The 16,717-nt window shown below is 38.8% G+C and overlaps 2 protein-coding genes across 2 annotated transcripts in view; one reads left to right on the forward strand and one right to left on the reverse strand.

The window, feature by feature from the left end:
• The window catches only part of LOC140245059 (protein transport protein Sec61 subunit beta-like), a 231,514-nt gene that overhangs the window by 9,130 nt on the left and 205,667 nt on the right, over positions 1-16,717 (reverse strand). The window lies entirely within an intron of this gene.
• On the forward strand, positions 6,500-15,478 carry LOC140245046 (transmembrane protein 41A-like). Its single transcript, XM_072324639.1, has 5 exons — positions 6,500-6,664; positions 7,656-7,815; positions 8,592-8,753; positions 10,027-10,165; positions 12,075-15,478. Exons 1-5 carry the CDS (start codon positions 6,558-6,560, stop codon positions 12,242-12,244), a joined length of 738 nt encoding a protein of 245 aa, XP_072180740.1. The 5' UTR covers positions 6,500-6,557; the 3' UTR covers positions 12,245-15,478.

Here is a 16,717-nt window from a genome sequence, read left to right on the forward strand (position 1 = left end):
CCCACATTAGCACACGCGCAGAATGAAAAACTTCTTTAGCCAATAGGCGTCTCGTACTGAGTGCGCGAATGCTTGCTAGTGCGCGAACCTTTGTTACAAGTGCGTGTAAACATGTTGCCCGGGGGTGGGGGAGAGCAGGGGGGGTCGGCTGATACACCCACTATGGCTGCGCCCTGTGCCGTAAAATGTCTGCTGCCCTCAACGAACCCGAATCGGTCAATATTCTCATCCTGAAGTATGAATGGCATATGATATCATAATTTTATTAGCCAGTGGTCAGAGGGATCGTTTGAGCGATGATCTCCCGATTTTATCCGATAAAGAAGTCGACCCAGCAGGGGCCTGTTCGGTTTCAGCACAATGCATTCGTCCAATGTGATCGGGGTCATGTGATGTGTCACAAAACACGTCACAAGTGTCGGGCAATCAGCAGCAGCACGCATGTGTTTACATACCAAAGAGATTTTTCTCCTCCCCACCAGTCAGACCGCAACGCTGCTGTTAATGAGCTCAAATCAAAAATTTATCGTACGCGCAGGTTTTTGCGCATGTCCTTCTCAGCACCCGAGATTTTGCGAGATAATTCAGAGACAAAGTGCATGGTCTACGAGATTCACTTATTGGCGACATGAAGATCTACTATCCGTGACCAATTGACATGGTTTGTGAATATTTGAAATAAATCACACCTTTTAATGCTTACATTATACAGAATGAGCTTATGATATCATTATTCATATCTCTGCATTATATCGATATTTTCCAAACGACCCTGAGACAAATTAGAACAAGGCTTTCTATTTATTGCCAACCCGACCCGTTCATAGGTTGAATCACCACATGAATGATAGTCAACGTTTTAGATATACCTGTTATAACAGCACACTAAGAACTGAATTGGTCCCTCGCTTAGAAAACAATAAAAATTGAAAGTCTCGTCGAGTAAAAATCATAGTGTGGCAATTTGAGATACATGCGCTCCCAGGGTATCATTAGATAAATTACTCAGCGATGTATACAGTGGATTAATAAGGAATAATTATTCTAATACCAAAAAGAGAGCCCCAAAGAACTCATGTGTGCAAACACAGTGCTAGATCTTGTATTATTGATTTGTATGCTACTTATTAATGCACTCTACTTTTATCTAGTTGTGCCGGCAAAAAAAGGTTCAAGCCAAAGTTGAGCTGTCGATCAGAGTGGAGTGTTGTTCTTGTTGTTTACGTGAAGATCTTACACCAGCTGCAGTTGCCTGAACCTGAGCGCGTATACACACATTGTGCGCGCGCACACACACACACCATATTTATAGGGTCCTACACTGTCATCTACACACAGTGTTTACTGTCATTCCGCGAGGTGCGTTCAACTCTCCACTCAGAGGGAATTAACCAATCAGAAACGCGTATTCGCGGCAAACTGAAATCTCGTCAAAAATTAACTGTACAACGCAATGATTTATTCGCCAACCTGACCCGTTCATAGGATCAGTCCACATAAAGTCATTATGTTTTCATAGAATGATATTTTCTCTTTCATTTTATACCTCTTCCATTTTGGTCCACCTTAATTTCGTCGGTCTAGTATACCCCTTAAGAAGAATGGAAAATATGCAAATTTTGTGTTTTATAATTTCCTTGTTCAGTATATCTTATATGTCATAACCTTTCAAGTGGTCGAATTTCATCAAAGTACAACTCTTCAGCTTTTTATCGATATATAAATCATGAAGATTGATAATGTCGTTTAGATTTACAGACACTCTAAAAATGTGGTCTCCCAGCTTATTACGTATTCATGTCCGCGAGGTCCATGCATACGCGTACGATAAATGCGAAGGCTTTTCAGGACGTTGCGGTCTGACTGCCCACCGAACTAAAACATAGTGGAATGCGTGTTCACCCAGGAAATACGCAGCCACCTAAACTTGCTACCACCGCCATTTTGATAGGGCAATTTTTCCTTATATAGAGTGCACGCTATATGGATCCAACCACTCTCTCATTTTCGATTGTTCATGCACGCGTCATGTCGTGCACCCCACCCCCACTTCCTCATCAATCGCGCACACACTGGTAACACGGGAGGTATATGGTATGATCAAGGAGGTATGTTCAATTCGGTGTAATAATGGCATAGATAAAAATGGCAGTGGTAAAAATGGCAGAGGTAAAAATGGCAGAGGTGAAAATGTCAGATGTAATAATGGCAGAGGTAAATAATTAAGACAGTGGTACAAATGTCAGAGGTAAAGTTGTCAGTGGTAGAAATGTCAGTGGTCAAAATGCCAGAGATAAAAATGTCATTGATAAAATTTAGTCGTAGAAATGCAAGATGACGAGGTAAAAGTGACAGAGATTTTATTTTCCTTCATGTTTCTGACACCTTTCTAGCAATACGCGCTTTTCGTGCCTTCTCCTGAAATAATTAAAGCACGGGGGAGACCGGGGAGAAATGGGACACGGGGAGAAATATAAACTCATGTATATAAGTTGAAAATGGTCGGCAAGTCAACAATCCAATTATATCAGTATGAGCCTCGGTACACCTGAAAAAGGACATATTGACTACCATACAGCTCTACAGGTATCTTGTCAGTAAAATATCAAACTTAGATCTCGTAGGTCCTATACTATGTTAATAGGTATTTTAGTAAGTGCACAAACTTCTGAAAATAAAATTGCTTGATAACAGACATGCAGGTATGAAAAATTGGCAGAGATCTTTTACTGTTTTTGTTATCACTGGGAGAAATTTAATAGGGCATAGTGTTACATTTCTCCCCGCAGCACATGTAAATCCTACTTTGGTCAGGATGGTTATCTAATTTCTCTCCAGGTTGTCTCATTTCTCAGCGCTTGATGTCCCATTTCCCCCCAAATTAGGGGTTAAACAAATCATTAATTACACGAAAATGTTATATATATATATATATATATATATATATATATATATATATATAGGGATATCACAAAATGCTCTACTAATGTTACTACACTCCTGTGCTACATACTCTCTCTATAAAAAAAAAAAAAAGATCGAGTGAAAATATTCACTCATAAAGGAGTGAATACAAAAAAGAGTGAACTTAGAGTGAAATTGGAGTGAATTTTGAGTGAAAATGTTCATTTTCACTCATTTTGGAGTGACCTCAGGGATCACTCCTAAATCTTTGAACAATGTAATGAAATATTTTGCAAGAGCCTACTGATGTCTGCCGATACATCTAGCTGTAGTTTGTTTTTTGCGTTTTGTATTTTTATGCCTCCGCAACGAAGTGGCCGGAGGCATTATGTTTTCGGGTCGTCCGTCCGTCCGTCCGTCCGTCCGTCCCGTTTTGTTTTTGTCGATATCTCAAGAACCGTGCGGTGGTTTTACATCAAACTTGGTATGAGGGTATATCCTTGGGGGATAATACTTTGTGTGGATTTTAGGGTCGCAGGGTCAAAGGTCAAAGGTCACAGGTTATTTTGTGAAAAAAAATGAAATTTCATGTTTTTCTCCATATCTCGCAAATGGTTCAAGGTATCTTCATGGAACTTAGTATATATGCTTGTACCGATGGGCAGTGATTATCTAGGGAAGTTGGGGGTCATGGGTCAAAGGTCAGGGGGTCAGAGGTCAAGGTCAACTCCTCAAAATATCACTATACTTTCCTTATATTTATGCAATGAATGAAGGTTTTTTTTTTAACTTCATGTATACATGTATTACCCAATATATATTCTGTGGGAAGTTTCTTGCCAAAAGGTCAAAGGTCAAAAGGCCAAAGGTCAAGTGAAAGTGCTGAATTGCACTTTTTCCTCCATATCTCAAAAGTAACTTAAGGTATCATCATGAAACTTACATATTTATGCATGTTCAACCTAACAGTGATTCTCTTTGGAACTGTGAGGTCAAAGGTCAAAGGCCAGGTTTAGATAATGCTATTTTCCCATTTGATACTGAAATTATACTTTTTCTCAATACCTTGAAAAATTACTCAATGCATAAACTTATAAAAGGGTCAAAAGTCAAGTAAAAATCATCAGTTCCCCAAATACCTGCACTCTGACATTTTAATCATTCATCCAAATGAACCTATAGTTCTAGGAAAGTGAACATTCAGCACATTTGTGTCAAACCTGTCATTTTAATATTTTGCCAATTGTTTGAAACTGTCATCACACATTGTCAAGACATTGTACTATAGACCTATCAGGAGAACCATGCATTATGGCGGAGGCATATCAGTCGTCGTAGCGATATATCTAGTTACTTCTACATTATGTCGTGATCAGGTCTTGTGAGAAAGATATACACTGCAAAAAGTCCGGTGTTAAATAGTGAACACCGAGCTGGTGTTAAATTTTCGGTGCTCATTTATGGTGTTAAATTAACACCTACGGGTGTCATTTCCAAATTTTAAACTGTTTTTTGAAGAGTTTCTTAGTAACTGCACTTCTTGTTGATTTTTAATTTAAACAAGACGATCAAGAATTTTACATTAAAATACTAGATTTTTGAAAAAATGTGAAAATAAATTTACACCAAAGTAACACCAGCTGGTGTGGTCCCTTATTGAAGCTGGACGGGTGTTAAACCATTGATCTTAACACCAGCAAATATCAAATCAACACCATGTGGTGTCATTTTTGAATTAACACCAGTACAGTGTCAAAATAACACCAGGTACAGTGTCAAATTAACACCACGAAGTGTCAGGTGAACACTTTTCAACACCATCACAGTGCATTTTTAACACCTGTGGGTGTGGTCCTTTATTGAAGTTTGATCGGTGTTAGATTTAACACCCGTGGTGTTAAATCTAACACCGATGTTTTTAGTGTAGGCTCCTACGAAACCTGAATGTGAGAAAATAACATAGAACAGGTGAAAAATTAGCGGTTCGCTTCGACAATGTCTCCTTCACATCTTTACACTAAACAGTTCAAAAAATGAAAAATAATGACAATATACTAGCCTGGAAGTGAGCGGAATTCGTTTGTGTAAAAGTGTGTATGTGAGAGTAAGTTGTATATCTGCGTATAGAAGTATATGTTTATACCAAAAGTGGGTTCGTGCGTGTTTGTATGTGTTTGTGTGTGTGTGTGTGTTTGTGTGTGTGATAACTTCATTGGCCGAAACAACGTATAGGATTGTACTGTTTAAGGGCTATGCAGCACTGTTGAAACCCCCTTTAGTAATAATGATAATAATGATAATTTCCCATAGGCCTATACTAGGCTCTTTTTTCGCTGGTTTATTATTCGTCTGAACAGACAGATTACGCCACTGCACTTGAATCAAAATCAGAATAATGAGAGAGCTGTCATCTTTTTAAAACATAATTCAATAAATATTCTTCAAATCTGCAATTTAGATTTGATAATTTGATAAATACAATTTGCTCTGGCTATATAGGTCATTATTCAAAACCTCTTCATACGTTTACCTCTGACGAAATCGCTCTCATTACTTCTGACATTTTACCTCTGCCATTTTTGCCTCTGCCATTTTTACCTCTGCCATTTCTACCTCTGCCATTTTACTATGACATTTTTACCTCTGTCATTTTTACCTCTGCCATTTTTACCAATCAGGTTCCATAGCTAGATAGAGCTAGGGCCTACGACAGTGACACTGACAGTGTGTAAATTTATGATGATTATCGATGGTGATGATGTTGATTCCAGGATATTCTTGTAAATTCCAGGAGTTTTTAGTGTTGATTTCAGGAGGACTGACCTCGAAAAGTGGAAGCACTGATGATATGAAGCAATAAGACAGACGCAGGATCTTGCCTGCTTTTGATGAGCAACTGACACTCTGGGCCTAACTTCTTTTAGTGGCGAGCATTATGCCTAAATTAAAGTGCTTATTAATGAAGAAACTTGATTTATCTACGGTGCATATGTAATTCAAGAGTTAATAAAGCAATCTAGAAATTCAACAGCAAGAAAAAAAAAAAAAAACGCCGCAAACATGTTAAAAGAACTAATGTGAGTCCTCCGCATAGCCGCCATACAGCCTACACACAGCGCCCGTGCACATATGATTTCGTCGAGCTCTAGACCCTTTTTATCGACTTTGTCAGACTGGCAAAAGATCGAGAAGTTTAACTCGAAGTTTTGCCAGTGTGACCGCAAACTTTCCACGTAACTTTCCGCCAAACTTCTCGATCTGTTTGCGGGCTAAGTCTCCGAAGCGCAAGGCCATTGTCATGTACAAACGTGCATTGTTACGTCATAATCACTAGCCACTGGACGGCGTACTCTTGCTTGCGCGCGTACCAGTGGCCCAGTCTAAACCGCGCCTAAGCGTGCACTCCATATAAGGAAAAATTGACCTAACAAGATGGCGACGCAACACGGTAAATTTGGCTGCACGATCTCGTGTATGTTGGGAATAGGGACACGCATTCCACTATGTTTTAGTTCGGTGTGACTGCCACCACTGGGGAAAATCTCTTTGTTACATACACACTGGTACTCTGCCCATGCAGCTGAATGACAGACCGACTGTCGTCAGTCAACGACGACATCACTTGGGCTCAATGCAGTGAAAACACGGACAAAATGGGGATTCTAATCTCAATTTCTGCCATAGGTAGCATTTTTATGGTAGCAACGTCTTGGTTGTACATTCTTTCTATCAATCACCCGTCGCAGTCGTCAAATTCAAGGTAGAATCTTCGTTTATCTTTATTCGGAGTCCTTTGTCGCAAGAGTGCAGTATATAGTAGTCCCGTGTACTTATTACTATGTAGGGGTTGTAAGCAATTTGTGCTTTAATACAATTCAATTCATTATCATGGATAAGCCCATTTACCATGCTCACAAGAAGATAAATTCACACTAGAAAGTGTATTTAATAGTCTCGAAAGGATGGTCACCGAATAGAAATATTATAACGCAAATATCATACGTGATGTCTTGCTACGTAAAGTGTTTGGAATCCGAAATAAAAAGAGTGAAACTCTTCTCTAAAAAAAATGTAAAGTTAAAATTATAATTTATTGTATGCTCAATGTTGTGTGAATTGTGTCACTGTCAGTACAGTACAGTAGGCCCTAGTGACTGTGTAAAATAAAATCAATTTGATTGCATAACAAGTCAGTTGCAGTTTCCACATCCGTCTTAATTCAAGATGTATTTGGGTGACAAAGTTTGTCTAAACGTCCACCATAACATAAGGGATTAATAAGATGTTTAAACTTTATTGGTAGCCGTGTAAATTTATAGTCATTTATACACTGAATTTGACAAAATTGTTACTATAACTTTACTAGGGTGCAGCCATCGGCCATCCAGGCTGCTGGGCATGCCACATAAGCCTACTAACAGTAGGGGCCTAAGCACAGCACAGCATACCATTTATTTCAATGTCAAGGCAATGATGTTCGTGCTGTACAAACGGCAAGGCACAGAGATATTTACAATTGTGGCAAGTGGGTGTAGATCTTTACACCCCCCCCCCCTCCTGCAGGTTGGACCCCTTGTGGGATTAGGGGGGGGGGGGGCATAACGACAAAATGACATTGTCTGGTGTTGTGCTTCATGTAGAGTACTGTGATGTGAATGAGTATTTTATTTCTTTGAATGCCATACAAAGATTCTGTTTAATAACAATCACTCTTCGTTTTTTTTTTTTTTTTTTCCCTTCGTTGAATGCAGTCATGTTGAACTCGGCTTTCCAAGTAACCTGGAGGAGTTGAAGGACACGGTTGACTTGCTCCAGCAGTACAAGAGTGATAACATTGCATACATCATGCTGCTATTCTGCAGTGCCTATTTGTACAAACAGACTTTTGCCATTCCTGGATCAGTGTTCATGGTAAGTCGTTTTAAGGGAAAGTTTTCACAAAACGTATGGTAGTGGAGTGATGCAGAAAGCTTACTGAAATGCTTGGCAAAACTTAGAGTTTGATATAAAAAACAATTCAGAACAAAACAAAGAAGTCACTTTGTTTTACTTTGTTCTTGAATATCTCTGCTATTTCAAAACTGATTTTCATCAAATTTACTTTGAATTCCTCTTAGAATTGCATGCTCTGTAACATTTTATAAGTGATTTCTAATTATCTGGCAAAAAATTTTAATCTAAATTCCCCATCTCAACAAAAGCTATACCAATTTACCATCCCTTTAAGCTGTCCAATGAACATAGCTATTACCATTTATGCCTAGATTAGTGTTGACTTTTGCCTCTTCCAGTTAAACATTGTTATCGGGGTGTTTCACAAAGAATTTCGATTTTGATTTCGAAGTTGATTTTTAAAGTTAAGATAAGTTAAAATGATAAGTTTTAAAATTAAGATCAACTTAAAATTATAGTATGTCAGTGGTTTTTCTATTCAGTTTTATTTCATTTTTTTCGCTAATTCACTTCAGTTGTTGCTGAAATTTACAGACAAATTTCTCTATCCCCCCTTAAAAAAAAAAAAATTGTGTATCAATGGCTGCATGTAAAAGTCACCAAAATGATTATTTTTATTTGGAAGTTAGAATATCATTGAAGACATACACGGCATACCCAAATTCTGAAATGAAACAATCCCCAGAAAATGTTGGATCATATGCAACTTCATTTCCACCTTGTGCCACCCTCAGAACCTACTGGGCGGTGCCCTCTTTGGTACGTGGCTGGCATTTCCGCTGTGCTGCCTTCTCTCCGCCTGCGGGGCCACCTTCTGCTACCTCCTCTCTCATTTCTTTGGCAGAACTCTCATCATGACCTACTGTGCCGAACGGGTGAAGCCACTTCAGAAGCTCGTGAGTGATGTTCTGTGTGGGTCTAGGGCAATTTCCCCCAGACCCTTCCCCTGACCCTGACCCTAACCCTAATCCTTACCCTGAACCTAATCCTAATTCTAACTCAAACTCTAACCCTATCCCTAATCTTTACTCTAACCTTATCACTTAACCAGTATTTAGCTGAGGGGATATGGTCGGGGGGGGGGGGGGGGAGTAATATTGCCCTGATGTCTTTTGTGTTTGTGTTTGTGTGTTTGGTTATAGGGTCTGTTTGCCCATTATCCATTCAATCTTTATTCATCTGAAGGAATCAAAATTTTGCTTGGGCATTACTGGCAAAATACATCTGTATAAGGTGAGAATTGACACAGACGTGTACACGACAGGCAAACCAACACAGATTACTTTTATATCAACACCATAATACGGATCAGTTATGTAACTTAATGAGTAAGGAAGCCGAGAAATTGACTTGAAAAAACAAACAAACAAAAGCCAAAACCAAGAGGCAGGCAAGGTGATGCTTGGTGCCTGATGGCTGTTTTCCATTGTCTGTCCCAACTCCCTGTTCTCCATGTTATGTCCCATGTCTTTTATTTGTTTTTGTCGCACTGTATGTAAGTCCTTGTTCACAGCCCCGTCAATGTCAATGTCCATGTGTATGTCCCTGTCTTTGTCTCTGTCCTTGTCTCTATCTCTGTTTCGCATCTTTATCTACAATCATAACTTCATCACTACAGTCAACCTTGTTTAAGTTGACCTTGCATAAGTCAAATAATCCCTAAGTTGAAAGTCTTTTCAAGCCCTCTTCTCTTTATATTATACCCTCATAAGTCAAATTTTCTCTAAGTCTAAGCTATTTCTTCGGTCCAAGTAGATTCGTCTTAGGCGAGGTAGACTGTACATATCATTTCTATTCATTTATGTCAAGGGCACACTAGCGACAAGTTTTTTTCTTCTAAAGATATGCCCCCAGCATGTTAAAAATGATAGCATTGTTTTTCGTACATATGTATATTGTTTGCTGGAAATATATGTAACTGAACTAAACTGAACATAACTGAAAGCATTTGAGAAAGGAAGAAATGAGAGAAAAGGTGATAATGAAGAATAGCAGAACAGTCATCTGGGTATGAAAAAAAATCCATCATCGGGTAATTGCAATTACTTTTTAACAAGTATATGGCAGAGTATGCATCTTTGTCATGGTACATGTGGCAATTCACAATAGTATCATTACTGAATAATCACATTTAATTTCTTTCGTTTCTATCTCTCTCATTCTGTGCAGGTGCAAAACAACCTAGAAGGACTGTTTTTCTTCCTCCTCTTCCTGCGTCTCTTCCCCATGTCACCAAATTGGTTTCTCAACATGGCCTCTCCAATCTTGGACGTTCCTGTGCTCCAATTTTTCCTGTCTGTGTTTGTAGGTAAGATGCAGAAATATAGCATTCTTCTTCTCCCCCTCTCCTCCGCCCTTTCCCCCTCTTCTTTCTGGTGGTTGGGAAGGGGGTTTGCATATCATTTCATGCGTATGAAATGTCTTCATGGAGGTCCTTGCAGCAGCTGTAATTTCCTAGATGTGAATTAAAAGTGTAATTTTGTGCTTGAAATACATGTAGTATTTTCCCCCTTTTTTTCATGTTTGCACCAGAAGACCAAATGTAAGCAAGAATCAGCGTGACATATGAGCCCTGTATAATGAAAGCTCTCAGTTGCTTATACAGTTGAACCTCTCGTATGCGGACAAGTCGGGACCGGGGCTCATCCGGATAAGGGATTTGGCCGGATACGGGAGACTCAATGCTTTATACATGTACATATACATACACATGTACTGATGTAGCCCATTGTAGTACCACATGTAGTAATGTGTATACTGCAACCTTTTCGTTGTTACACTCAGTAAGAGACCCCAAAATAGAGGTTCGTGTTTGCAAGAATGAAATCATTTTCTTTTATAAGTTCTTGGAATGATTTACCTAAATAATTATTAAGAATGTATCAAGTAGATCTTGAAAATAAACCGTACTCGGCAAAGTCGACTGTAGGTTGCCATTGTTAGATTGAGTTGGGAATCCCCCTTTCCTCCCGTAATTATAAAAAAAAAATCACGGCGAGATTGCGTCCGTATAATAGAGGGATCCGGATAAAGGGAGGCCGGATAATAGAGGTTCAACTGTATGTGTGATATGAAGCATAATTCAAGGTAAATATACATGCTGAACAAACTTCATAATCAGTTGCATTGCTGATTGATAGCAGAAGTGAGTAGCCAGTGATAAACTGGAGGTAATAGTCAGATTACTATGAACTTGTAGGGCCTACATTTCCACATATATCTTGAAATTGTGATGATCTGTAAGCTCATGAATGCATGGAACTTTTGAGTGGGTGCTCGTGTACATGTATGCATGTCTTTAAGGAATATGCTATAATGTGTAAACTTCTGTGGTTCTTGGTAACTCCGTATGGGCCATTTTTCGTTTTTCAAAATTTTGATTTTTTTTTTTGGTCCATTTAGGTCTTGCCTGTGCATACGCAAGAGTTAACCTTTCAATATAGAATCACTTTTTGAAAGTCATTTCCATTATTTTGTAGGGTGTGTTAAGGGAGACCTCCGGATGATTTTCAAATTTTTACATTTGAACATATATAAATCAGTTATACTGGGTACAGAGTTTGAGGATTTATAATGATTGGGATGAAAAATAAGAATGTTTTCGAAGTTTATAACAAATTGCAATGAACAAGGATGATGACATGGCAGCCTCACCATAAGAATGCATGAGATGTGGCTCAAGGAAGCAGCACAAAAGAAGAAGGCATGCATAGATTACACACGGGTGAGCTTGCAAGCATGCCGTATTGTAATGGAATGACACTGCTACATTTCTGAGATATGTGAGGCTCCTATGTCATCATCTTTGTTCAGTGTAATTTGTTTAAGGTTTTTGAAAGTACTGTTTCTCTGCTCAAGAACCACAATAAATTCTACAAATCTATACATGAAGCTGTTGATTTATGTACTACATGATGTGAAATTATGAAAATCGTCCGGAATGCCCCTTTAAGACCAAGATATATCAATGGATGAATGATGAAATGCAATTGTATTGCTAGTTCAGTAATTCAGTTTATGGATCTTTTTAAGCATTGAATTGCCTTATTATGTTATAAAAATAAACAAATGTTTGATAAGTGTTGTCAACTGAAACGAGATTCTATGAGAATAGTAGTGAGAGCTCCAGATGATCATAAACGTTGCTTCGTGATGAAATTGCTGTGATTTTCACGTTAATGCAATACTTTTCCACTCTCACAAATCATCATGTACAGGACTGATGCCATACAACTTTATATGTGTCCAAACGGGGTCGCTGCTCTCCGAAATCTCTTCAATAAGGGACGTTCTCACGACGACAACGATGCTGAAATTGGCAACAATGGCAGTTGTTGCTCTCCTACCGGGCATTTTATTCCGGAAACAGAAAGCCAAGATGAACTAAGAGGGTCGGTCTGTGTGTAAAACAGGGTTTTAATAAACAAATTAAATCATTCCACTTCTATGCAAAAGTCTAGTACCGTTGAATGAGAATATACTGTGAAGGGGGCTTCACTTCTGATGTGTACTCTGGTGTAGACTTCTGGACATGTGCTGTTTGTATATTTTGGAGAAGAACAAAAATCAGGTATTTTGTAGATTGCTACTGAGACAAAAAGAATGAGGTGCCATTTTGTAGCAAAAGAAAACACAAAACCCATAAAATATAAAGCTGTTTTCTCAAAGCACACTGTGCTTTAATTCTAAATGTCCCCACTGCCAAAAGAGGTTAGGGAAACACACAATTCCTGCACTTCATCTGAAATGTACCATGAAAAGCTTCGTTATGGAAGTTTCTTGATCAGTTTTTGGCAGTAAGGCAAGTCTAGCCTAACCTGATTTGGTCTCTTTTCTCATGGTTTTCGACATCTCACATCTGTTGTGAGAAGGTCATACTAGACATTCTGCTAATAGAAAACGGGGGTCAAAGGTTAAGCATGCCGTTTTTGTTCACAAAACTATGCACACTCAATTCTTTCTCAACATGGTCATGCTTCTATTTGTCTGTGCAGTAGGATGTTGTGTGCTGTCGATAAATCCATTCAGAGCCCTATGTAACTTTTGAATTAAATTGTTGATCAAAGCAAACTTGTATACTCTTATAATCTATGCACTTTTCAACCCGATCATGAAGATTGATGACCTTACAAATACCTCTATAAAGGCTGCTACATTAATGTCATAGACACGGCATGGAATATTTGGTATATGGTATGTGGTATTACTGAGAAACCAAGTTTTTTTTGAACAGTTTTCTTTTTAGAAAACAATTGTAGAGTTCATCCATTCTTTACACAAGAAATCAGCTAAAATGACATTCTCACAAGACATCTTTCCTGTTACTGTTTTTAGGCCAGTGGGTTTTTAGTCCCTTTGAATCTTCCTTTTAAGGAGAAGCAAAGATTTCACAACATCATTGAATTCTTGACAGATAGCATTCACGACAATAGAAGCCCTGTACAAATTCTTGTGAAATGACTGCAACTGAACAGAATTATGTGTAGTGTTACTTTAGCCTGTTACAAGCCTTCTTTAGGAGATGCGTTACAGGTAAGGAAATACAACATGAGTATAAAAAAGTGTATGTTTCCTCCATATGCCAGAGAAAAGAAAATAATCAAATTTGGAAGGTTGTGTAAATTCCAAGAAACTTACATTCAGGGACTTCTACAATTGTCCTACTTTGTAAATGATCCTGTGTAACGTTCAGTTTGGAACAAGCCTTTTAAGGTAATGGTTATGTTATATGAAAGCTATGCAATTACAAAAAAAAAAGTAGCATTTATTCTGCAAAATTTCATCTAGCTTGCAGGAAGTACCGGTACTGTCAATAACGAGAGTAATGTGCAATGTATGTTTCAACATGCAGGTACTTCATTATTATACACAGTTTAGTGTGTAGGTAAGGTCTAGGTTTCAGGGAGCAGTTTACATGAAGGTAAGTAGAATAGGAATGACAGCCTTCAATGTATCTCTGTGCATCTTGCTGTTATCTCGCTAATGTGCTTGCCAATAATGTACAAAGAAAACTGTGTGTTTGTAATTTAATGTCAAAATTCAATACAGTGTGTACTTACATGGTGCCAATTGAGGTGACGTATGTTGCCAATTGAGGTGACGTATATTTGACAGGCTTTTTGACTCGTGAGTGAGCAAAAATCTTAAAGAGTTTCTATATGAGAGCAGGGTAGTGTAGTCAAATGTTATGAAGATCTACAAATACTGGTAGTGTCAAAAGTATAAAGTTTTATGACAGCTTTTTGTTTTGTAAAATGAACTGAAAATGTCCTTTTGTGCTCAGGATTTGTATCATGAGAACACTCAGGAAGAAAGGACTGGGTATAACATGTTTTCTTCATCTCTCACACACGTACACAGTAATATATTTTTCTCAGACAAGCCATGAAGTGCTAGAACCCTGCCAGTAGAGAATTATAAATAAAGCTGTATCATGTCATTTCATAGGCCATCTAGGGTTTGTTGCCTGTGCTGTTTATAATGCATACTGGTACAGTACATCAAGCAAAATCTGTGTGTATCATATCCTTCATTATCTATACATAATGATAATAACACAATATACATGTAGCAGTGCTCTACTGTTACTTTTTATACACTTGCACAAATTATCAAATTCCCAGTGGTAAGAGTCTTGTGCTGAAGTCCTGATGGAAAGCGGTTACGCGCAAAATATTTCTGCATTTTCATCAGTCAGTTATTATAATTTAATAGTATGATTACAATGATTATTTCTCCTCTTTACACTTGGCAAGATAAAGGTATTATGATGTGGCAGTTCTCTTTTGTTCTCCTGCATCTTTTTAGAATTTGTCATTTTTAAAGATAAACTGTCTGAAGTCTGTCACTAATTCAGTTTAAATTTATTGCAATATGGTACCAAAGAGCATTGATTGTAATAAAATTAAAAAAAAGTACAGAGAGAGAGAAAACAAGTTTTGTTTAATCCCGTTCTGTTGGTAACATGGAAACTGTATGACGTTGAAAATGAAAAAGTGAAAGATTGATTTTTGTCGTTGTGAATGATGAACTTTGTACAATGTTGTGTTATACTGCTTAGTGCTTATTCCACAGTATTTTTCTTTTCTATTCTATTAATTTTTTCCCGTAGCTGCTGCGTGCCAATTCAAAATGATTAAAAAGAAAAATCCCTATTCTACCACAGGTGACATAGTAATTCAAACATTGATGTTTTGACTGTCTGCATATATTCCAGCTAATAGAGTCATCTGTTTTATTGCATGGGTCAATCAGAATACTTTGACTGTTGTGCATACCTTCAACTTGAATTTTCTGTGGTAGCCAGTTTTGTAGCATTACCACTTATCCACAGCATGCAAAGAAAAGCTTTTGGCATCTCATCACGCAGTGCATATCCAAATGATATTATTTACCACATCTATAAATCATGCTTCTGTGCACTTTGCAAACAACTCTGTTTTGTATCCTTGTTTTGACTACAACAACTTATTACATCGATTGCACTAAAAGATATAGTGCACCCTGTGGTATTGTAACACAACATTGTCGGGGCTCTCGTGTCTTTGCATACATAGGAATCATTCTCTCTCATCACTGTGTTCGTATGGAACAGGAAAGTACAAATAATTACACCGGCATAGCCAAGATAATTGAATTGCAATGACACAAGTGCTGCACTTGCCTTTACTCTTGACAGCTTGATAAATAAATGGAGGAAAGTACACGAAGTCACCGTTGCCCGCAGCCCTTCACAATGTAACCGACTGCCCTTAACGGGCTCGTACTGCCACTGACTCCCTACACGCCCGTCCTTCTCCAGACATGGCTAGAACGCAACTGCCCTTTACTCAGTACACATACAGACTTTTATTTGTAACGCGCGCGACTAAACGCACGCCCCATCCATATCCAGACACTCGAACGTGTGTACACGCACCATCGTGACTTACATCGTGACGTCACTTTCTTACACTACCCCCTCCAAAACAAGTCAGTCCTCTGACGGTGAAATAGCAACAATAACAGAAACAATGGTATAAAACTACATTGTACTTTCTTGTTAGTGAAACAACTTTTATCGGACAGCCTTCACAGATCTGGTTTCTTTCTATTACTATACTTAATTCATAACTTCCTCCAGCTTTTATTCTTTCTTCAAAACCAACTCGCTATTTAGAAGTCATTCATTAATGGGAAAACACACTGAGTAAGCCTATATCACTTATCTAAGTGCAAAAACATAGCAAATATCAAAACCATCATCTGGTATGTGGCTTTTATACCTGTGGCAAAATTTGGTAACGACTCAGTTTAAAGCCGCATATTCAAATAAGAAGTCGGCCTTTAACCCTAAAAGGGCCGGGGGGGGGGAGTGGGGGTTACCCCCCCCTCGACATTTTTCGCGACTATTCCACCGCGCGAAATTTTTTGACTACGTCATTCGCTGACTTTTTACTTTCAAGTCTCGCGCAACTAGCTCATCTCCACGTTCATCATCTCTTCCGGCATCTCCGGTTGGGGTGACATTCGAGGGCTGCTCCCGCACCTCTGTCTCCTCCCGTGTTTCCTTTGGGGTAGCCACAGACTGACCCATTCTCCCCCGTTTCCCAATCTCATGACTCTTCCGCAGCGGGCTTGTCCTCCGCCGCGGACTCCTGCTTCTGGGGGTCCTCCTATGAGGACTTCTCCTTTGGGGGCTCCTCCCTCTGCCCATTGGACTCATTCCCGCTGGCATGTCACGGTGTGTCTTTTCATGGGCCCGGAGGTTGTCGATCCTCCCATAGCTGCGGTCGCATTCATGGCACTCAAAACGCCTTGGATGCCTATGCTGACTTTCGATGTGCCTCTGCAGACTCCGGTGGTGGCCGAAATAGTTTTG

This window comes from Diadema setosum, chromosome 22, assembly GCF_964275005.1.
Source record: "Diadema setosum chromosome 22, eeDiaSeto1, whole genome shotgun sequence".
Lineage (NCBI taxonomy): Eukaryota > Metazoa > Echinodermata > Echinoidea > Diadematoida > Diadematidae > Diadema > Diadema setosum.

What these genes read in the sequence shown, in the direction of transcription:
- LOC140245046 (XM_072324639.1), top strand. Translation starts at nt 6,558, where the DNA reads ATGGGGATTCTAATCTCAATTTCTGCCATAGGTAGCATTTTTATGGTA. An exon ending in TCGCAGTCGTCAAATTCAAG is followed by an intron (nt 6,665 to 7,655) that starts GTAGAATCTTCG and finishes CGTTGAATGCAG; the next exon opens with TCATGTTGAACTCGGCTTTC. An exon ending in TGAAGCCACTTCAGAAGCTC is followed by an intron (nt 8,754 to 10,026) that starts GTGAGTGATGTT and finishes CATTCTGTGCAG; the next exon opens with GTGCAAAACAACCTAGAAGG.